At 43.9% G+C, this 23339-nt stretch overlaps 1 protein-coding gene across 5 annotated transcripts in view; it reads left to right on the forward strand.

Moving 5' to 3' along the window:
• The window catches only part of SCHIP1 (schwannomin interacting protein 1), a 144063-nt gene that overhangs the window by 30698 nt on the left and 90026 nt on the right, over nt 1-23339 (forward strand). For 3 of the 5 annotated variants that reach the window (XM_087870315.1, XM_087870316.1, XM_087870314.1), the window contains exon 3: nt 5455-5508. The exons of the other annotated variants lie outside the window; for them this stretch is intronic. In XM_087870315.1, coding sequence (XP_087726441.1) covers nt 5455-5508 — 54 coding nt within the window. The remainder of the gene's footprint in view (nt 1-5454; nt 5509-23339) is intronic. 5 annotated transcript variants of the gene reach the window in all.

Raw genomic sequence — 23339 nt, forward strand, 5'->3', positions numbered from 1 at the left:
ATGGGCTTGAATGATGCCAGGAACTGTCTTTGGAGTCAGGGCTCTGAGGTGCCAGAGGATGTCCTGAAGGAACACTTTGGTGACCTTCCATCCTGCTGTCCTGCTTGACAAACTTGCCTGGCCTCAGGTGGCCCAGCCTCCTCCTTGATGGAGCCTTGAGGGCAGCAAGATTTCTTTTTTTCACTGCCTTATCCCAGTAGCTCCCTCCTGCTTGGCACAAATGCCCAACACATACACATGAGGAGGGGGAGCCCTTCAACCCAGCAACCAGAACTATTCCCAGAAGCACCCCCTCCCGGCTGGCCAGCCCCTGTTCCTCTGGTATCCACCTGTTTCTCACAGTCCTGCCCTGGGCCTTCATCACACATCAAGGGCCACACACAGTTACGGAGTAAAGAAAGATACTGGGGATTGGTGCTTTTGATGTCAGATCTAGAACCAGCTGTGGCAAGTTTAACAGAGACCTGCTTCCTGATATTTGTATTCACCCTAAATTCTCATTTCCCTGCCCACTATGACTGGTAAACTAGCTTGGGCAATCCTAGGGAAACCCAGTTTCCCTCTTCTCAGCGCAGACCCAAACAGTCCGCTTTCTTTTCATGTGCTTCTCCTGGATCTTACTTTGTCTCCAGATCACTCTTCTCCCTACTTAAGGGCTCCCCTCCACATGGCCAAGTAGGGTGGGGGCACCCATTGCCTCAAGGTACCCCTCTTCCTAAATGGACAATTATTTCATCTCTTTCTCTCAATCATCTTTCTGTGAGGTTTTCTCTCCTCAGGGTCTGTGGTCCTCCAAGTTGAGCCTATTACGTCTATGGAAACTCACCCTCTCCTTTCTCCCTCTTTTCCCACTTTTGATTCTTTAACAAAAAAAATTAACTGTTGAGGTAGAGTTGACAATCCACTGCACACCTTTGCAGTGTGCAATCTGATCGGTTTTGACACACGTGTACGCTTGTGAAACTGTCACCAAAATTAAGATCATGAACATATCTTGCGCCCCAAAAAGTATCCACACACCCCTTTGCAATCTCCCCATCCTGTCCCTTGGCAACCACTGGTCTTATTTCTATCACTGTAGGTTAGCTTGTTTTTCCTAAAATGAACGTAAGTCGAATGTATAATATGTGCTCAGTTTTTGTCTGGCTTCTTTCACTCAGCATGTAATTATTTTGTGATTCGTCCATGTTATTGGGTAGAGCAATAGCTCACTACTTTCTGTTGCTATGTAGTGTTTCGTTTTATGGACATACCCTATTTCCCTGTTGATGGACATTCGAGTTGTTTCTAGTTTCTGTCTATTACTAATGAGGGTGCTGTGAACATTCATTTGTAGGAACATATTCTTTCCTTTCTCTTGGGTAAATACCTAGGAGTAGAAGGATTCAGTCATATGGTAGGCAGCTCTAGGGGTTGCCTGTTTTCCAAAGAAGCTGCACCCTTTTATGCTTCTGTCACCATGATTATTCATGTCCTCGGTGTAACCTTGGCTTCCTCTCCCACTGGTTGCTCTGTTCCATCTGTGTCTTCGGGGACTTGCAAAACATCTCTCTTCAGGTGACTGGGGTGATTGTTTCCCTCTCTCTTAAAACAGTGAGAGAGTACCAGGATCACATCTTACACCCAACCGCAGTCGTTACACCCGTTGTTCGAAAATACCCATTTTTAAATTAAAGAAGAGTTCTAGTTGTAGACCCAACACATTTTAATTATGGTTTTATTATTTTTAGTGCCTGTGACAGGTGCATTTCCTCTTTTAATGAGAAGATAAGAATAATTTTAACCGATGTGTTAATTGAAAGCAAATTCTCCTGATGAAGTTTTTTCCTAAGTACTTGAAAATAATTTGTCCTTTCATTTGTTGCTACTATTAACTAGTAGCAAACTTAAATTGCCTACATTTCTTGCTGGAATGGTAGTAATTACAGGTTGTTTTCAATGTATTATTCCATAAGCCTTCCAGCCCAGGTCCTCCTTCCCCATCAACGATTCCACTGACGTAGCTTGAATGGCTGAGTAGCTTGTTTCTGCAGTTACTTGGGCTATGTTTAAATTATAGGAATTCCCATTTTTATAGACTGAATTAAGAGGACTTTATTACTCCTACAAAATACTGTAAAAAAATACTGTAAAATTTGTAAGTTTAATAAGTCACGTGCTTTGGCAGCCCGGGGCACAGCAGTGGAAATATTTTGTGCGGCGTGCACCTCTCTCTTATCCCTATTAGAGAGTGCTACATGACATTGTTAAATCTGTTTTTTTTTTTTAAATCATAACCAGAAACTACCGTGACTAAATGTACTCTGTGCTTCAACCTTTTACCTTGAAATGTTTCGTGCCGTCCTTGCCTGTGTTTCTAATTCATGCTGATACTTGTTTAAGAGCTGCAAAGGCTGCTCTGTCCATTAGGATGTACTCACGACTTTCTAGTTTTAAGTGTTTTCATGTTATCACACTCCATCCTTTGACACCTAAAATGTGCACAGGGCAGTCCTTGTTTCCATTTTAAAGATGATAATACTGAGGCCCAGCAAGATCTAGGGATTTACCTGAAGTCTCAGACCTGACAAAACTCAGACCAGACCTGTCAATTTCTGACTCAGCCTCCAGGCTCTTTCAGTGATGTGTCAATTGATATTCTCAATTATCTTTTCATGGGTATGTCTCTTATCTACCCAAGCACTAGTAATCATAATTCCAGGTTCTTTCTTAAAAGCTTATCTAAACTCTGTGACATTACATTTGCATTTAAAAATAAAAATTTGTTTTTACTCCTAGACCTTTTGCCCCTGAAGACATGAATGGTCTTGTTTTCTTACTTTTGAGATTCAGTCCCAAGTACTTTAACAAAAAGGGCTTTTGCAAATGCTTTCCTTAACTGCTTTTGGTTCCTTGACCTGTTAGGTGGGATAGATGATGCTTTATACTGTCAGTGACCAGGAGATTACTCTGCATATAACTTCTGTAGAAATTCAAGTGTCAATTATGAAATTGAACGTTTTTAATAGAAAAGTAATAGGATTTTAAAGATAGAAAGGATCCAAGAGGTCATCTCATCAAACCCTCACCGTTTTCAAAGGCAGAAATAGGTCTATGGAGATTAAACACCTTCATTCAACTTCCCCCCACGTCCTCAGCCCAGGCTTGTCCGAGTCTGGAAGTAGATTCTACTTCTTAGCACTTGATCAGAGTTTTTATTTTATTGTTTGTTTCTCTTTTTCTTTTGTTAAACCAGCATTTTCAGACAATTATAAAATTGTTTTCTTCCATGCAGACTTCAGCTCATCACTGTATTTCTACCAACAGAACAGTGCTCTCTCCCTGGGTCGACGATATTTTCCATCCTTGCTCGTTTTCCTGTCTGTCCAGCCTCCTTTCCACCACTGAGCCACGCAGTTCTTCCCTGTCATGGGGCCAGAGGATGACTGGCCCTTGAGCTCTTTGCAAGGAGCCGCTTGAGTTCTGGGAGGCAGAGAGGGGAGCAGGGAGGGTTTGGGCTCACCTTCCGCAGGTCACTTGCATAAAGTCCATCTGTTGACTGTCAGGCCATGAGGTCGAGCCTGGGCTCAGAAAGATAGGGGAGAGAAGATCTCTGTGCAGCTCACCCACAAGCGCAGGTAGGAGCCTTAAGTGAGTCGTTGATTGTAAGCCTCCCAAAGGGGAAAATAACAAAACCAAGAAAAAACTAGAAAGAAAAGCATTTGTGGAGTTCAGTAGCAGCCCACGAAATAGTCTCCACTAGGACATCAGGCTTCGTCAGAATGTGGGCGAGAACAAGGAATAGAAAAGTGGACATCAGGAAAAGGAGAGATATTTGAGTTTTTATGTTCTCCATATGATGTGTCTTAGTTTCCCATTTAAATGTGTAGAACTGAGCCATCACTAATTCTTCCTGTCAGGTCCAGGACACTTGTAATAACCATGCTCCGTCACTTGGCCAAGCTTCATCAGATCTGTAAGAGCCTGCATTGTTTCAAATGCTCTTGGTTTGTTTCTTTCCTTTGTTGAGTTTTTGGCTACCACTTTACTTTGGGAATGTTATTTTCCTTATATATGTGTTAAATTATGTCAAGCATGTTCTCTCACCAGTCTTTATCACTTGTCTTTCTCTGTTTCCATTCCTGCACATACTGAACCTCATCTTATTGTCCCCACCTGCCCTATTTTTCAATGTGTGTGTCATTTTAGGTTACTCCCATTTTTCCCTACTTTGGTGGTATTTTCTCCAGAAAGTTTATATAATTCGAAAGATGTTGGTTTAGGGCCACAAAATACTCAGGTGATAGGAATGAACTCAATCAGTGTTTGTTCAGCTCCAGGTTGATGGTTTTTTAAAAGTACTTGTAAAATATTTTTTAGCTGCCTGTAACTGATACGAAGTTAAAGCAAAGCTTACTGGAAGCAAAAGAGTTAACCAGTTTCCCTCCATCCAGTTTTGTATATCAGATTTCTTAATAATTGCCCCTTGTATCTGTACATTCTACTGATACCCTTGACTCTCCACCCAGATTTTTTATATTTATTGGTAATTGAATGACCTTTTTTTCATCATCAGCAATATCATGTTCATATTTTTTTCTTCTGTTATTTCCTTCCATTTCTCAAAGTCACTCCTTTGTATTTATGCCTCTTGAAAGTGTTTGTGGATCTTTCTTCCTTGGGATGTTAGCATAGTATATATATTTTTTAAAAGCTTCAATTTTTATGGATTACAAGAAGCCATGCATTAGTCAGCAGCTGATTTCTGCAAATATATCAGTTCAAGAGGGTTTTATTGCCCTTGTCCTAACAGAGATGATTGATCCTTCAAAAATCTTTCTTGTAGAAGCGAATGTCTGAGTTATTCAGAGTTGGGTTTTGTTTTTTGTTTTTTTTTGTTTTTTTTTAATAAAAAGCATCTAACAAGACACTGTGTGGGTTGGGCTTTTCTAGGTGCTGCTGCACTTGCCCAGGCAGATGAGGCTGGGTTTTAGGGTGCTAGGAAAAGGGAGGAGAGCAGAGGGCAACCCCTGTAGCCTCACAGCCGGGTCTCCGGGCGGCAGATTGCCCGTCGGGACCTCCCTGAGCGCGGGCGAGCGGATCTGGCCCAGTCTTGCCCCTTCAGCGGTGCACACCCGTTGCGACCTCCTCTAGGGTCCCCCCACTGTGATCCTCAGCCTGCCTCTCTTTCGTCTTTCATCCGTGTGCAAGTCCCCTGTCTGTAGAGAACCAATCCAGAGTCTGTATGAAAGCGGCTCATTCAGTTCTGGGCCCTTCTGATGACCAGGGCACCTGGCCAGGTGCCCTCATGGACCAGCTGGTGAGGAGGAGACGAGGACGGACGCTCTCCCGGGCCTGCTAGCTGGGGCCGGGGTCCCCTCACTCACAAATAGGTTGTAGGCATGTTCAAAACAGAACAACAGGTAAGCCGTGGCAACTACTAAGCTAACGTCATTTGATTCTGCTTCCTTCTAGGTTCGCCATATATGGAAAGAATTTTGCTGTCTAAAAAAGTTTCAAGGGAGTGAGGTAATTTCCTTCTAATGCCTAAGATCTCCAGCAGTGTTGTAAATTTAGATTTGAGGTTAGAGCATTAAAAAATAAAAACAGAACTAAAAAAGCTGCTGTGTTATGAAATGCTGGGGCATTTTTAATGTCAAGTCCAGCAGCACAGAGCTGGTACCCCCCTTTTCCCCACACAAAGAAAGAGTAGCGTGAAACTTATTTCTAAAATAAGAAGGGCCTGGACCTCAGGGAACCTGCACAGTGTCTCCTCAGGAGAGAACTTAAAGGCTAATCTCAACTCCTATAAAAATAACATGTTTTCAAATAGTTTCAAAACCAATTTAGCCTTCTGTTTTTCTCCTCATGGCACCAGCAGCTAAAAATTATACCACTTATGAAAATTGCAGACGATTTTTTTTCTTTGTGCAATCTTACATAATTTTTGGTCCGTTTGACCTGGTCTGACATTTTATTATGAGCAACTGCGTCTTAAGTGCTCTGTCCTTTTTATTTCCACTCTAAAATTGGTAAGGAGTAAGAGAGAAGACCACTGGGATTTTATATTTGAATACTTGAATTATGTAACTAGTGATCTCCTGTTCGAGTGGTTACTCAGCCTACAGTGGCCCCACAGTCTGACCCAAATAGCCCTTCAAGTCAGATCTTGTCCTAGAAGAAAAACTTTAGGTAGCAGTAATTTTAAAACTTCTTGAATGCCTGCTCTGGTATGGTATGGTGGTTTCAATATTAGATTTATTTTTCTTGTGTTTCATACAGAAACTCTCAACAAAGCCGATGTATAACCGTTGTGTGTATACTAACATATAAGTAGGACCCCTACAGAAATTCCAGGGTGCTGGCAATGAGAACTCGGTTTTCCTAATAAGCAATCACACTGGGCATCAGAATATTAGAGCTGGGAGGGATTCCACAGCAAGGATGGCAAACCCATATGCTTCCAGAGCCATGTAGGTAACTAATGAGGGCAGTGGGTCAGGGGGAAGCAGAACCGTGGTGAACTGGAGAGCATGTCCCAGACATAAAGGGGCAGTTGTCCTTTCACACCGGCTGATTTGTTGCCATGCCAAAATATAGTTTCAGCATTCTGATACACCAGGAGAAGCCCAAGACCAAATTTTATGAGAAATATCTTGAATATGAAATTTTGGCAAGTAACTTAAAAAAAAGCCACATAATTTTGTAGGGCTAACAAGCATATCAATTCTTCAAAATATGGCCTTTGGGCTACCAGCTTCCCATCCCACACCAAACCCAATCTCTTCATTTTATAGATGAAAAAACTGAGACCCAGAGAGGTTCAAGGACTCTTCCTGAAGTGGAGGTGAGGTGGGTGAGGTGGGAGGGTTTTGCTGAGAGTCTGGTGAGACAGTAGAAATGCAAGATGCTAGGGAAGAAAACTCATGCAGAAATGGTCTGATTTACTGAAGCCAGAGTCGCTTCCCCTTCCCCTTTCAGTGCTTAAAATAATTTGAAACAATAATATCCAGAGGGGGGAAGAAAGAGATAACAGTATACACCTTATTCTGTTTTACTTAATTTTTATATGCACCCCATTACTTACAATTTACTTTTCTCTTTCATCTTCAGAGCAGTTCAAAACCTGATTTTTTATTTGGATTCAGGGAAGTGTATCATGATTTATTTTTTGTTACTTATGAATAATGAAAAGGGAGGAATTCTTTACAAAAAAGTTACGTTAAGCAGTCACACACACACACGCATCCTACAGGATATGTGGTCTCAGTTCTTTTATCTGCTGGAAATTCATCTGAGACCATTTAATTCAAGGGGTGGTAGTAGAGGTGAGTTTTGATAAAATTTCTTGTTATTAAATGGAATCTAATGAAACTTCAAGATTGCTGAATCATATTTAGATTTGATTTAATTCCAGCTGTTACTACATAATATGCTGTTGGAAGTATAGAGGTTGGGAAGTTTTTGGTTTTGTTTTTTTTTTCTCTTTAGAACTACTGGCTCTAAAGTCAACACAGATTTCGAGCAAACGAGACAAGTTTGGGGTCAAAGACCCCCAAAATAGAAAACGCTGTTCATTTTGCTTTTTAAACATGACTTTTTACTTTGGAATAACTTTAGGTTTACAGAAAAGTTACAAAGTCCAGAAAGTTCATGAATCTCCTTCACCAGCTCCTCCTGGTGTTAACATCTCATATAACGGTGGGCACATTTGTCAAAACTAAGAAATGATCATGGACACCATATTATTACCTACACTACAGGCTTTATTTGGATTTATATTAGATTTTACAATTAAAAAGGTATTAAACCTAGTCAACAAAGGTAATAAGTAATATATCCTTGTCGGCTTGAGAGAGCGGAGAGCTACGTCCCTCCATAGTCTCCCTTACCTCCCCACAAAGTCATCCCAAGGGAACCAGGAACCTAAGCAGGTATTCCACCGTGTGTTTGGTTGTTAAGTGTGTTTTGAAGACCGTTCTCCTAGCCCCTCTGCCAACCAGGTTGCCTTCCTCGGTCCCTCCTTGGTGGAAACTCCACTGCTGCCCTGTGGGGAAAGGGTGAGCAGTGAGACCGAAGAGCAGGGCAGGTAGAGACAGAAGCATACAGACCCACGGAGGGCACAGCTCCTCTAATCGGGAGCACGGGGGTGAGGGGCGTGTCCCGGGTTCCCGAGGGTAGCATGAATTCCGCACTTGCCCATCGGCCACAGATCGTCACTGTCCTTGGGAATGTTATTTGGCTCACCCACATCCAGATCTTTTGTTTGCTTGTTTGTTTGCTTGTTTGTTTTTAGGAAACAGCTTTTCATCTTGGGAGTATCTTCTTTAAAGTCAGGCTTCAGGTGGCATTGCGAAGGCTCTGCGAGTGGTATGAAAGTTCAGACAGAAGGGAGTAAGTTACAGTTGACTAGAGAGAGCTGTGAGTGACTTGGGGGATGAATGTCGCTCAAGATGTGAAATGAGTGATAAGTTGCTGGAACACGTGTGGGAGATTTCACAGATGAGAAATACCGTGGAAAATGAAAGCAGACTGACCTGTCAGGATGTTCGATATTTGTTGCCCGAATCATCAGAATTTTAAAAACTAAGCTACTAATGGGCACCAGACATAGTTTTGTCAGCAGCAGGATGTCCCCATGACTCAGTGATTTCTCATGAAGAGGGTTTCCCGGTTAGTCATTCTCTGCCTTTGGTGGCCTGGCTTGGCTGACAAGATCAGTGATTTCCTCTTAGACTTGTTTAAATTTCCCAGAATTCGTTTACTAATTACATGTTCAATGTATTGTGGATTATGATACTACTAAGTAAATGTTTCAGCGAAACCCATAAAATCACATTGGAAACTGTGCTTTCTAGACCAGAATGTTTTGAGTAAATTCTTCAATTTATATACTCTCTTGAAGTTCATTCGATGCCGTGCTGGAGGGCAGCATATTTTGGCATCACCGACCCCTGTATTCTTAGGTTCTTCCTCCCATGGTGGATGTTCCTGGGCTTTGCACCCAGCATGAGTTACCCTTCCTAACAGCCCCTAGGTTCCTGTTAGGGAGTTACCCCTTCCCTGCTGTGGATGATTTTGGTGGAAGGGTAATTGCAAGTGGCTGACTCATGTCCTGGAACCTCAGCCCCAGATTCTCCCTCCCCTGGGTCTGCTGCAGGTGGAAGAGCTTCCCTGGGACTTTCGGTCTAGAGCACTCACTGCAAGGCCCTCGGAACAGCTGGAGGCCCTCACTCGGAGGCCAGCTGCCAAGCCCTCCCCATGAGGGACCCTGGCCTGCTTCTGCTTCCCGACCTGCCCTGCCTCCCTTGCTTTCTCTGTGCTGCTCCAGTGTCTACCTCCTGTTGAATTGGTGAATTTAGGCTGGTGTGGGTTTTATTGCTTTCAAATCAGAAACCGTAAGTGATAACAGCAAACAGTCTCTTGACTTATGAATCAAGTTCAGATATGATATCCATAGGCCCAATATCACTAAATAGAAGCCTTTATATTTTTATAAATCAGAATTATTGAATATCAAAGAGCTCATCTGGCCCAATTCTCTTCATTTTACAGAGGAGCAGGAGAGACTTTGGAGGTGTCATAAACATAAACATTGACATCCTACGCGGAGACCTCACGGCTCATTTGCTCAGGGCGTCTTGTCCACACACCCTCATTCTACTGTCCTGCCCTGTGACTCATGGTACCCATTTATGGGGTAACCGAACAGATCTAAGGGTGGCATCAGTGGCTTTGGAAAGGATCAGAGCTAACTGGACCACACAGGGTTCCATCTACGGCTGGTGATGCTAATACCAAGACTCAAACACTGGGCTGAAACGTCAGCAGCCATTACCCCAGTGGCCTCTGACGCCAGTCCAGACGTGTCCTTGTGATGCAGCCGAGACTTTGTATTGGGAGGTAGCTATCAGCAGGCTCTGGAATCAGACAGACCTGGCCCAGAATAGTAGTCGTAGCCTCCTTATAATTATTGGGATAAAAACAACTAGTATCGTGGTATAAATCTATAAATTTTTAATGTGAATTAAAGAATGTCTTCTAACCATTCTTTATTTTGTAGAAACTATGCTCTTGTGTGATCTAAGGGTAGCAAGTCTCTGAGTTTTGAAAGAGTAAACTTTCTGAGTTCGTTTTGGAGTAAGAGCTAGATTTTAAAATCGCTCATGTGAGGCTTTTCAGCAAAGCATAGTCCACACAATGATGTCTGCCAAGTCTCTCCTTAACATACGCCATTATTTTTTCTTCGTGGCCTAGTCAGTTAGGAAAGACATACTGAATGTCTCCTGTGTTTGGTATGGAGGGTACGGACGCGCAGAGCTCCAGGGAGCTGGCATGTCCTGGGGCTTCTTGGCCTCATGGAGCCTGCAGCCCAGTGCGGGAGGCTGACCTCAGTCCCGTAAGCACACCGATGTGCCAGGTGCTGCCGAAGGGGTGACCATGCTGTGAGAACTGGAGGGACGTGTGTTAAACCTGTTTTAATGATAACAACAATAGCTGTTACTCACTGAGTGCCGACTATGGGCAGGTACTGAGCTGGCTGCTTTTCATTCGTTGTGCCCAACACTCACACTGAAGCGAGGTGGATGCTGTTACTCCCGTTTTACAGACGAGGAAACTGAGGCTTCTGGCAGGATCCCAGAGCTAGTGCAGGTCTCGCTGGCTCCAAGGGCCCTGTGCTTTCCACTTTCAACTAGTAAAACTGCTACACCAGACACTTGGGATTTAGCCTCTCTGACATCTGTTACACAGCAACTGCTTGTCTTTGCTGACGGCTGCGGCCACATCCGAGCATCTGTAACCTCTGGATATACAATACGTGCTTGCACTCAACCTGCTGCTACTTGAGAGTTCTTCATAAATGAAAACTTTTCTTTACTTAATTAAAAATTCATTCAAGGGGCGCCTGGGTGGCTCAGTCAGTTAAGCATCTGACTCTTGATGTCGGCTCAGGTCATGATCTCGGGGTCATGGGATGGAGCCCTGTGTTGGGCTCTGTGCTCAGCTCAGAATCTGCTTGTCCCTCTCCCTCTACTCCTCCCCGCACTAGCACATGCTCTCTCTCTCTCTCAGATGAATGAATAAAATCTTTTTTTTTTTTAAGATTTTATTTACTTATTTGACAGAGATAGAGACAGCCAGCGAGAGAAGGAACACAGGCAGGGGGAGTGGGAGAGGAAGAAGCAGGCTCGCAGTGGAGGAGCCTGATGTGGGGCTCGATCCCATAACGCCGGGATCATGCCCTGAGCCGAACGCAGACGCTTAACCGCTGTGCCACCCAGGTGCCCCAAATGAATAAAATCTTAAAAAAAAAAAAAAAGTTCATTCAAGCATAAATGCATGGTGAAGGTCCCCACCAATACCCCTATGCTTGCTTCTCATAAATCCGACTAGTGAATTAAGACTAGTTAAAAACTCGCCCTACATGTGGGTTTGAAGGAGTCATAATGATCCTCTGGTTGAGCGGAGGTTCGGAGAGATAAAGTGGTGCATTCCTGCTCTCTTGACACCAAATCCTGAGCTAGCTGCTCCTCATGAATTGTTTTGCCTACAGAGTGGGACTGGGGGTCGCTAGGTTACAGGCAGCCGCAAACAGCGGGGCATGCCTCAGAGTCCTTGCCATGGGCAACACACCCAGAGAGCTTGCCTTGCAGAGGTGCGGGGACCGCATTCAGCGATCGCGTCATCTGTGGCAGTCCAGCAAAAGAAAGGGCCATCTGAAGGCCCAGGGAGGGGGAGAAGGTCAGGTAGGGTGAAGTAGAGGGGGCTCAGGCTATAGCAGAACCCATGACTCCCGGGATTTTTTTCATGCCCATTCATGTACTTATTCACTTAACAGCCATTTCTATTCAGTAGCCGCATGTTGCTGGACACCAGGGCGATGAGAGGGCGGTGAGGCTGCCCAAGTGGCATATTTATTTTGGTGAGGGAGATGGACATTAGACAGCTTCCTCAGCTGGTTATTTACTGTCCAAGGCAAGTGCTATGAAGGGAGGTCAGGGAGTCTGGAAGCCTCTGGCTTGGCCACCTGCAGAGGCAGCTGACCCCAGACCTGGAGAGGAAGGAGCCCAGTGCAAGGTGGGATGGCTAGAGCCCCCCCCACCCCCACCCCCGCCTCCCCGGGAGCTGCGTGGTGGGGGGAGGGGAAGGGGAGGACAGGCAGGGAAGGGGTCATAGAGGGCACAGGGAAGGAGTTTGGTAAGGTCTGTGGAACTCAAGCCAGGACTAGCCTGAGGAAAATTACTCTCTTTCCTAACAGAGCCCAGGCATCCGAGTCTGCACCTCATTTATGGAACTTTCCACCTCTACTCCTAAAAGCATCTTTTATACAATAAAATAACCGTGCAATTTTCCTGTAGTAAATTTAAAATACTGTTTTTTGCTGCAAGGAGTTTAATGATAGACACAATGCTTGACATGCCATTTCCTTGTACCCAGAGAATTGGGGTACTGTGAGGAATGGAGCCTTTTAGGGAATTAAGTGGGAAGAAGCTATTTGAATTCAGTAGTGAATTAATGTTAAACTTCTCAGGCTCTGGGAAGTTCTTGAGTATTTTGGTATAAAGGGGTTGGCATATTTGTGGGGTTTTCTTATCAGGTCTCCTGGATGCTGTGGGCCGGGACTATGTTAAAACAGAGTTTTAACTTTCTCCTGATGAGCTGCTTGCGGTTTACCTGAAGCTTTAGGCACACTGACCCAAGACTGGGCAGAAATGGTGAAATGCCAGATGCTGACAGGATGGGGGGCAGAGAGTCAGGCGTTCTCATGTCAGCCACGTGAGCACTCAGTCCTGGGACTCCGCTGAGAAGCCTCCAATGCTCTGCAGGCAGGTGCAGGAAAGTTAGGGAAACCCCTCCCTTGCTCCATCCGTCAGCGCAGGACCAGTGAAATGTAGGAGCTGAGGTAAAGCTGAATCCTCTCGTGTACCCACCCACAATGAAAACCTGTTGAATGTCAAATACGGTTTGCAACTTTGAAGTGAAATGTTTCCTGCCACAGGTCATCCCGTTGAGCAAGTCCACACCTGTTCATCTGGTCGCTGGTTAGTAGAAGGAATGAAAGAGAACTGTGTGCCTTTGAGCTAAGGCATTTTAAATACTTATTACTCTGATTCACCTTCACTGCCGGTTTCCTTTTATCTTGACACTGTAAGTAATGCATGAGCCTTCCCTATGGAACATTGCAGATCTCGTTTAAATGGTGAAAACGTCTCCAGCTCAGGTGATCAGCTTGTTAGAAGAGCCATTTGCTAAGCAAGAAACATGAAATGTTTTTGTCTGTTTGGAGCCTAAGGACTCCCTGTAACGTGGGTGGCGCCCATCAGTTTCTCTTACCATTTTCTCTAACCGTTGGCTTCTGTTCTTTTAGTTATCCTTTAAAATAGCATCATGCTGGGTCTAAGAAAATTATTTACAAATCTCTATCAAAAAACAAAACTGGGCAGGTTTTAACATTAAGTAAAAGTCAAAGGAAATCTGAATTTTCTCCTTGGCATGGTTGCTCTGCTTTGTAACCCGGAGACTGAGCCAGGGCCAGAGGTTTATGAACCGCATAAGTATTGCATGATTTTTCTCTAACCCTTCTCCATTAAATTAAAAAAAAAAAAAAGGTTTTAGAGTGAACCCAAAGGCTCATAATACTTTGAAAAATAATCACAATTATGTATGATTCGTTTTATACACCTATTAATGGCAATGCACTTAAAACGCCATAGCAGAACCGTTGTACAACTTCTCATTTTGATAGTTTTTCTGAAAAGCGTAACCATGCTTCTATAAATGTAATAAAAGCTTTTTTCATATTAAAGGCATGTACGGGGAGATGGAATGTTTCCTTCTCCCTACATAACTGCACAGTGATTAAATATTGACTAAGAGCCAGGAGTTGACAGCCAGCGGTCTCACCCTGGTCAATGCTGATGTGTGCAGTGGAATGGAGATACGGAGCCATCCCCGCAGGCCCTGTTTTTTTGTTGGGAGGTGGGGAGCAGGCAAGTTGTGAGTTCCTCGCAAGGTGTCAAATCTGAGAGCTCCAGTAGAAGGATGTAGTTTGAAACAAGTAATTCCTTTAAAAGCAACCCAACTCTGTCAAAAGAAAAATATATTTTCCTAATTAATCTGAATGAAGAGGATGTTAGTCAGAAGTTTGAACAAAACGTCCAGGGTACCACTGAACACGGCTGCTTGCAGAAACAAAAGAGCTGTCTGTCACTGGGACCGCTTATTCTCTCCCAGACAATGACGACTTAGTTTATACGAAACAAACTGGTTGAAATCATCAGACTTATTTTGTGATATTTCGTGATACTCATTTGATTGGGAAATTTCAATACCTCTTCTGTATTTTTTTGTCGTATGTGTATTTTCTTTTTTGTTGTGTTTTAAACAGTTTAAACCGTTTTAAACAGTCTGAAGATTTAGAATAATGAGTTGTTTCTCTCCCTCTTGGTGAAGAGGTGCAAAACGAGATGTTTTTGCTTAGTTTCGAGAAGAAAATAGTTTTCATTCCATTTTTTTCCTGTTAGTAAGGTTCATTACAGATCTAATTATTTTTATTCTAAGACTTTTAAACTCTGCAGCAAATACCTGGAATTTGTTTCAAAGTATTTCCCATCTGGGTTGAATGTCAGGTGTGAGTCTCTGCCTACCCCCTAATCATTCTTGTTTTGATTGTCTTTTTTTTTTTTTAAGGTATTATTTATTTATTTGAGAGAGAGAGAGAGAGGGCAGGAGGGAGAGAGAATCTGAAGCAGACTCTGCACTGAGCACAGAGCCTGACATGGGGCTTGATCCCACAACCGCGAGAGCATGACCTGAGCCAAAACCAAGAGTCAGATGCTTAACCGACAGAGCCACCCAGGCGCCCCTTGGGTTGTCTTTTAAACACTAGAAGTTGCTGTGGCACCTTCCTCTAATTTTCCAGTGCCTGTTTTCCTCACATCTGCTCACATAGACTTGGCTCGGGCCTGTAAGTTCAGTCAGGGGGAGCTAAGGGACTGCCAGCCACCCCAGGCCCTGCCCCAGAGTTGGGCCCTTGCTGAGAGTTTAGGGAGCCGAATGGGTGCGTTGTGAAACATGAATCGGTTTCCTCAAATTTTGGGGGTTGCTTTTAGGTGAACAGAGAGCAAATCCAACAAAGTAATTCTTAGTGTTTTTCCCTCCAAGAGAATACCTTTGCAGTTTAACGGCTTTCAAAGATTCAACCTCAGGACTATGTTGTTGGCCCTCGTCCTTTCTGCTGCATCTGCCTGCTTTTGGACCAGCCCCTCACTCAGCCTGAATCAGCCCACCAGCTCTGAGCATCTGGCATGTTTTCAAAGAAACTTGACTTGGGCGTGGGTGGGCGGGGGTTGGAGGTTAGCCAAAGAATACTTTTTCTGATTGCGTGTGGCAGATAGAAGGACCATCCCAGACTTTTCCGATAGTCTAATCAAGATGACTTTTGACCCTCAGAAACAATCCCTTTAGCCTAAGAGACTAAGCTGTGCCTTTGTTCTTGGCTGCCTCTGCTGAGTGTCTGACCGGGAGGTGGAAGGGAGTGTGCCTGTCTGAGCTCTGTTCCCATCACTCAGGAGAGTACGTGCTTTAGATTAATGTATCCGGGTAGACACTAAAATCAACAGTATTTGAGACGAGGTTTTCAATTTCACTCTTTCCAGAAAAACAATGTACTGATAAGAATCTACTCTGAAATCATGCTCTAGATTACAAGGCATAACAGAAATGACAAGATGCAGTCACTGTACTCATGCCACTTAAAACGGTGGGTCCTGTGGATCAAACAAAATCTTAAGAATGGCCTGCTGAGTGCTGAGCATTCTTTCACCGGTAAGAAATTAAACTCAGAAACACTAAATACCATCCTGAATGTGATTTCCCGTTGGTTATCTATACACTCTAGAAGATTCCTGAGGAGAGGTTTATTGCTCACAGGAATTTAGTGGAGGTGTCCTCAGGGTTGACCGTTTTCCAGGAGCCCCTCACAGGGCCAAATTATCCACTTCCTTTTCTCAGCGGGTTTACCATAGTTCATACATTCATCAAAAATATAGAGAGCCTATTACGTTCTAGGCACTGAAGCATGCAGTACTGGAGAAACAGAACCCTAGTTCTAATGTACACACATTACACCCGTATTAGGGTTCTCCAGAGAAACAAAGAAACAAAACCAGTAGGTGTGTGTGTGTGTGTGAGAGAGAGAGACAGAGAGAGACAGAGAGAGACAGAGAGAGAGAGAGATTTATGTTAAAGGATTGGCTCTTGCCGGCCCTGAAAGTCTCGACTCTACAGAGCAGGCTGGCAGGCTGGAACTTTCAACTAGAGTTGATGCTGCAGTCTTGAGTCCAAAGTCAGTCTGGAGGCAAGGGTTCCTTTTTTTTCAGGGGACCTCAGTCTTTTCCCTTAAGTCCTTCAGCTGATTGGTTGAGGCCCACCCTCATTGTAGAGGGTAATCTGCTTTAGTCAAAGTCTGAATTGAAGTGTTAATCATGTCTAAAAACTACCTCCACAACAACATCTAGACTGGCATTTGACCAAACAACTCAGCACCACGGCCTAGCCAAGTGGACGCCTAAAATTAACTACCCGTTCCCCACCCACCCTCAAATAGCCATGTCATTTCAATTTAATGGCTTTCAAACTTGAGCAGACATCAGAATTCCCTGGAGCGCTTGCTAAAACAAAAAGCTGGCCTTTGCCCCCTTGACTCAGGAGATCTGGGTTTGGGCCCAGGAATTTGCAGTTCTAACAAGTCCCAGATGATGTCGATACTGCTGATCCAAGGACCACACTTTGGGAATCATTGCTTTAGGTCATCCAGGATCTGCCCCTTAGCCTCCTGGCTCAGAAACTGATTTTGTGATCATAAGAAAGGTGGTTTTATTTTTCAGAGATGGACTCAAATAAATCAGGATTACCAGGCTGATGTGTAAAATATCAGTGCAAATGTATTGATTTATAATAACTAAAACCAGCACGGTGAGCAGAATAATCGTATCAGCTCAGGAGGGGTGGTCGCCGCTCGGGCCCCTCCATGGAACACTGAGCGGAAGGAGCTGGAGAATCAGCCAAGGAATGAGATGATTGATTGTGTGCTGTACCCACCCCCACCAACGATGGTCACGTTCTGACCGGCCAAGGCCCTCTCTCCCTGGACTTTGTACGAGCATGAGACAGGGCCATTGTTTGGGGAGTGGATCTTTACGTCCAAAGCTTCAGTTTTTACTGGTCTGTAAGAATGCTTCTCTCTGCACTGCAAACCCCACTCAGCAGTGGGGCACAAAGTCCACAGAGACTGGAAATACCTTTAGCGAATCATTAAACATTTAATTTTTATGGTAACTTTTCATTAGATGTAACATATACTGTTTTTATGAAAGAGGAACTTCGGCAGCATTAGAATTTCTTAACGTGTGTCCTTTATATGTTGGGTTTCCTTTCTTGGTTGTTAATTTGAGTAAAGGTACAGTCTCCTCTTACAAGATTATTTCCATTTTTCTTTGCACATTTAAGGGAACTTGACTTTGAAAAAACATTTATACATTTCACATTTTCAAAATGTTCCAAGTCCATTAAGAAGTCATTTTTCCCGAGCTCTGGCTTCCTGCCTCCATCATGCTATTTTTAGATTTTACATTAAGAATGGTATTCCTTTCTTAATAAAGATATTTGAACCAGATTGTGTTGTAAAAACGTTATGTTTATGTTATTTGTTTTAGTGTTCTTATTTTAGAATCCTGCAATTGCCTTTATCAGCATTAAAAATTTGGCCCTTTGATAACGACAGACCCTTAAAACTGGTTTTGAGAAATCAGAATGTGGACTGAGTCAGCATAACCCCTCGCACCATGTCTGCCATGAACTTCTTGTAAAAGAGCATTTGAGTAAATAGCCTTAGCGCATGGGGATGGATGGCCCTGGATCTGCCTGTGGGTTATCGTGCATGGACCTCAGGGCGGAAAAGAAGTAGATCCACACCAGTCTCCGTGACGTGGCACAAAGCAGGTGCGTTCCCCTGTTTAACCTTCTGGCTTCGCTGTCATGCCATCCCAGGGTCCAGTCAGCAAACAGAAACCATTCTACAAATTTCAGGAAGTAGATTTAGTACAGAGAATTTCTTACACAAGTGAAGGAAGAACAAAAAGGGGACCCCAAGGTAATCCAGAGACTAGTAATTACAAGAAGCAGCCATCGCCTTAAGGACTGAGGAACAAAAGGGAAGAGATGGTTACCAGAATCTTCCTTGGAGGGGCCTCGTGGCTGGCCACAGCCCAGGGTTGCGGTGGTGGGGTGGGGGGACAGAGCCATGCTTGGGGACCATCCCTGGGGCACATCTGGCAGCCACAGTCAGATCCCAGAAGGGTTGTCCCAGGACTGGTGCTCTCTGCAGCTGCGGGAGGGATGCCCCAAAGGAGCCGGACCTCACGAAACGTCTCCCTCGCCTGCTCTCACCGGTCAGCCCGCCGGTGCCTCCCTGGGCAGGATCTAGCAGGGAGCCAGGTGGCAAAGGAGCCTGAGAAATACGGTTTACAGAGTGTCAGCCTCAGCATGATAGAGCGGAGGCTCACGGCTTTCTTTGCTTCCCTTCCTTCCTGTGTTGGTCTTTACCAGTTTTATTCACTTTCTTCTATGAAACAAACTTAGCTTCTCAAGTAAGGGTGGTGTTTGTGATAAAGGGATCTCTTATGAAGAACAACAGAGGGACTCTGTTAATCTATTTAGATGATCCTACAGATTGTTCCCCAGTCGTTGTTAGGAAGTAACTTGTATGTTAATGAAGGAAACAGAAATCTCAGCTTATTTTTAATATCACATTTAAGTTTCTCAGAGAATAGAACGCTGTGTAATACTCTCATTTCACTTTGAGATTTTATTTGACGTCATGTTCATATTTGGCTGTAAAAGTCTGTCCTCATAATAACTGTTGTTATCTTGGTGTGTCTGTCTTGTGTCTTGAAAAGAAAAAATGACTCATTTTCTCCCGAAGATTAGAATTCCATGGTATTTTAGAGAATTCCTTTGTGTGTTCATTGTTAGGGCTGATGGAGTTGGCAATGATAGTGCCCTCCTTGTATCATATTCAGGGCAGTTCAACAAGCCTTTCTTAAGGGCCTGTCAAGTGCCATGGCTTTGGGCAAAGGACAGACTTGGCTTTGAATTCCAATTCTACCACTTCGATCTTACCCTGTTGAGCTCAATTCTTAGTCTGTGGTGTGAGAATAAACACTAGTGTCACAGGGCTGTTAAAGGACGGTGTGTGTGTAAAGCACTTGACATGCTGTCTGGGAGGTAGGAAGTGCTCCATAAATGGTAACATGCTGTAGTTGTTATTGTTGTTTTAAGATTTATTTATTTATTTGAGAGAGAGAGCTGGGGGGAGGGGCAGAGGGAGAGGGAGAGAAATCTTCAAGCACACTCCCTACTGAGCAGGGAGCCCCAAGGCAGGTTCGATCCCAGGACCCTAAGATCATGACCTGAGCCGAATTCAAGAAGTGGATGCTCAACTGATTGAGCCACCCAGGTGCCCCTGTTGTTATTAATTATTACCATTTTGATCATCATTCATAGTGTGGGTAAGGCATTTTAGACACTAGTAAATTTAATAATAAAGTTTTCATTGTTGAGATTTTGTGTTTCATTTGCACAGATAATCAGCATCTTATTGTCATTGGCTTGGAAGGGAATTTTTCTTTTAAGTTATTAGTTTGTTTAGGATTTATGCAACTCCCTTTCCTACCTCCAGAAAAGATTTAGGTGACTGACGTTTCATTTCTAAAGTTTTAATAACAGAAGTAAAAATAAAGAACTCAAGCGCCTTAACCATTTTTCAGGCCTTGGGGTTTTCAGGCCTTACTTGTAGGTTGACGGGTTGCTAATCAGAATGGACATTTGATATGGGCTGCGGTGACGAGATGTGTTCTCTTCTAGTGACTAGAGTGCTGAATTGAATTTTTAGAAAGAACTTGGGTTCTTTGTTTAACCACATCAGAGATTTGCCAATAACTGTAGGCAAACTGTTTGATTCTTTGCTTAGTTTTATTTTGTGTTTGCCATCTCCTTGCTTCACAGTAGCTTGTGAGAATTAATAAGCATGTTTATACATGGCATATATTTACCTTGGATGAAAAAGGCTGTAAATAAACTATATCTTACTCTACTTTTGTTGGTATGGGGTAGGGTTTTTAGCCTTGCCTGTGTCTCACAAACCCTGAGAGCCTTTAATATATTCAGATCCAAGGCATCACTCTCCTATCCTAAGAGCCTGATTCAGTTGGGGCCCTAGCATTAGTGTGTGTGTGTGTGTGTGTGTGTGTGTGTGCGTGTCTATATCGGTCTGGCTCTCTCTATATGTATGTATGTATCTATCTAAGCTCCACAGGTGATCCTGACATGCAACCAGTTGGAAAACACTGGCATAAAGGAAACAGCCAACCTGTGTGTTTGGTTCTTTCTCTCACATTGCGTCTATTGGCCATTTTGTTGCTTACAGGATGTGGGCAGATGTATTAGTTTCTACTGCTGCTATGACAAATTGCCACAAACTTGGTGGCTTAAAATAACACATTTATTATCTGATAGTACTGGAGGCCAGGACTTGGTCTTGAGGGGCTAAAATCAAGTTGTTGGCAGGGCTGATTCCTTCTGGAAGTTCTAAAGGAGACAGTTTCCTTGTCTTTTCTAGCTTCCAGAGGCTGCCTGCACTCCTTGACTCGTGGCCTCCCGTTCCTACCTCTGTCATTACATCTCCCTCTCTGACTTTACCTGCCTTCATCTTATAAGGATGGTAATTACGTTAGACCCATCTGGATAATACAGGATAAGCTCCCCATCCAAAGCCCTTAACTTAATCACATCTACAAGGTCCCTTTTATCAGGTAAGGAAATATAACCACAGGTTCTGGGGATTAGGACATGGATGTATTTGGGAGAGGCCATTATTCTATCTATTGTGGGGGAAAAAGTTCAAATCCCCCCATTTTTCTCATTTGAGTACAGAAACCTCCAAGTTAACCACATCTCTTTTCTATAGTTTCTGATAGGCAAGAGGGGAACATTTTCAAAGGCTGGAAGTGATGGTACCATATTCAGAAATTTGATTTTATTGATTTTTTTAGAAGGCTATCAATTTTTAAATTTTCACATGCCTAGGAACTTGTTTCAGAAATAGATTGCATAACATTTGAATGTCATCAGCTCTGAAGTGCTGCATTGCTATAGTTTCCCTCAGGTAGAGTACTTTTCCGCCACTAGAACAGTAATTCTCCACAGAGTGTGACTTACTCTTGAATTTATTCTCCTAATAAGCATTTCTTGACCACCAAGTGTGTGTTCAGCCCCTAGATACAAGAAGTCTAGATTCCTGACCTTAAGGTCAGGGTCAAACCTGGTCACTCCTAATGGTCAGTATATTTGTATTTCAATATAACTGATTTCCTTGTAATCCTATGTTTTTATGCTATATGCGTATAAAAACATCGTTCTATAAAGGGGTCCACAGGCTTCACCAGAATGCCAAAGGGGGGTTCTCATGGCATTTAAATGATCAAGAACTCCAATAACAGGCCAACAAACAGGATCCTAATAGACTGGTAGGTGTCATCAAAAAAGATGATCGTGAGACGGTGGAAGCTGCCCAGGGGGAGGCGAGGCTCCTGGCAATGGTTTGTAATTCTAGCTGCTTCCTGAGACGATGAGCAGAAGGTGGGTGGTGCCCCCTAAAACTACCAGTGCCTGCGACACACCACTAGATTCTGATTTGACTGTTTCCGGGGGGGTTCTAACATCTGTCATGAAGGAAGTGATGTTTACGTTGGTCTTGTAGAAGTGGAGTAGAATGCGAAGACCTACAAGAGTACGGCTGAGGTCAAGGGCTCAGTAAAGGAGCTGGAAGCAGTTCTATAGAGCTGGGACATAGACATGGGCAACAAGTCCATTAGCTCATCCCACCTCTGCCCCAGTGCTTCTGCCAAACACTGTCTGCTGAAGGCTGTGTGACCTTTGAGCAGGATAGAACCAAATTTAGACTTTTGGCAGCTCAACAACTTAGCCAGTTCATTTCCTAGTAGGGAATACAGGTTTCCAGTGGTTAAGAATGTGGGCCTGAGCCAGACGGCTTGGGGACTAAACCCCTCCTTCTCTGCTTACAAGCTATGTGACATTTGGAAATGTGCTTAACCCCTTTGCTTTAGTTTCCTCACTAACATCAGTACTTCCTAGGATAGTGCCAACAGCTGAATGGGGTAGGTACTTTTATTCGCTCCAATTACAGATGGCACTTAGAGATATGAATATCATAGCTGGGGTCATAGACTGAATGTTTGTGACCCCCATCCAAGTGCATATGTTGAAGCCCTAACCCCCAATGTCACAGTATTAGGAAGTATGGAGTCTCTGGGGGGGAGGTGTATTAGCTTCGATGAGGTCATGAGAGTGGAGCCCTAATGATGGGATTAGTGCCCTCTCCTCTCACCACCATGTGAGGATATAGGAAGAAGGTTCTCACTAAGTTCCAAATATGCTGGCACCTTGATCTTGGCCTTCCTGTCCTCCAGATTATGAGAAATAAATGTCTGTTGTTTAAGTCACCCATTCTATGGTAGTTTGTTATGATAGCCCAAATGAATTAAGACAGCTGGTAAGGGGCAGAGCTGAGATTGGAAACCATATTTTGATTCCCAAATAGGGATACTTACCTTGAAAACCATCTTGGTATTGGTTAATATATGTGCTAAGAGTATGCACTTATGATGGTGGTCCACAGGAAGGATTCACTTTATTTGAGCAGGTCAGAGAAAGAGAACTTGAGCTAGGTCTTTAAAAATAATTAACCCTGGATTTGCCAGGAGGATGTGGAAGAGGGCATTCCAGGCAGAGGGGACAGCATGTGTAAAATTATGGAGACAGGGAAGAGAGACTGCACGGGGACCACATGGCCATGGAGTAGGATGTATGGAGGACAGCCAGCAATGTGTGGAGCAGTGTTTCTGCGGGGTTGTGCTGCGTGAGGTGTCTATTAGAAGGCCTGGATATGCAGTGCAAACACTCCTGAACGAAGACAGAGGCTGGCAATGGAAGAGAGAAGGGCAGAAATACAAGCCATGTAATGCACATTGAATCATCAGAACCTGGTGAGAGATGGTCTGTGTGTCGGGGATGGGAGATCAGAGAGGAGTCTGGGTCGTTGGGTTGGCCCAAAGTGATTGGTTGGAATCCAGTGAGTCTTTGACAAGCTACTACTTGCAAAGGAGACCTGCCCGGGTGGAGCCACCATACACCCATCCTTCCCCGGCCTCCCGGAGAAGAGCAGAGATAAAAACAGTGTGACTGGGCAATGACATCTGGGGGTAGCAGTGAGAGAGCCA

The sequence above is a fragment of the Ursus americanus genome, chromosome 20, assembly GCF_024610735.1.
Source record: "Ursus americanus isolate L20-20 chromosome 20, mUrsAme1.1.p, whole genome shotgun sequence".
In the NCBI taxonomy this organism is placed as follows: Eukaryota; Metazoa; Chordata; class Mammalia; order Carnivora; family Ursidae; genus Ursus; species Ursus americanus.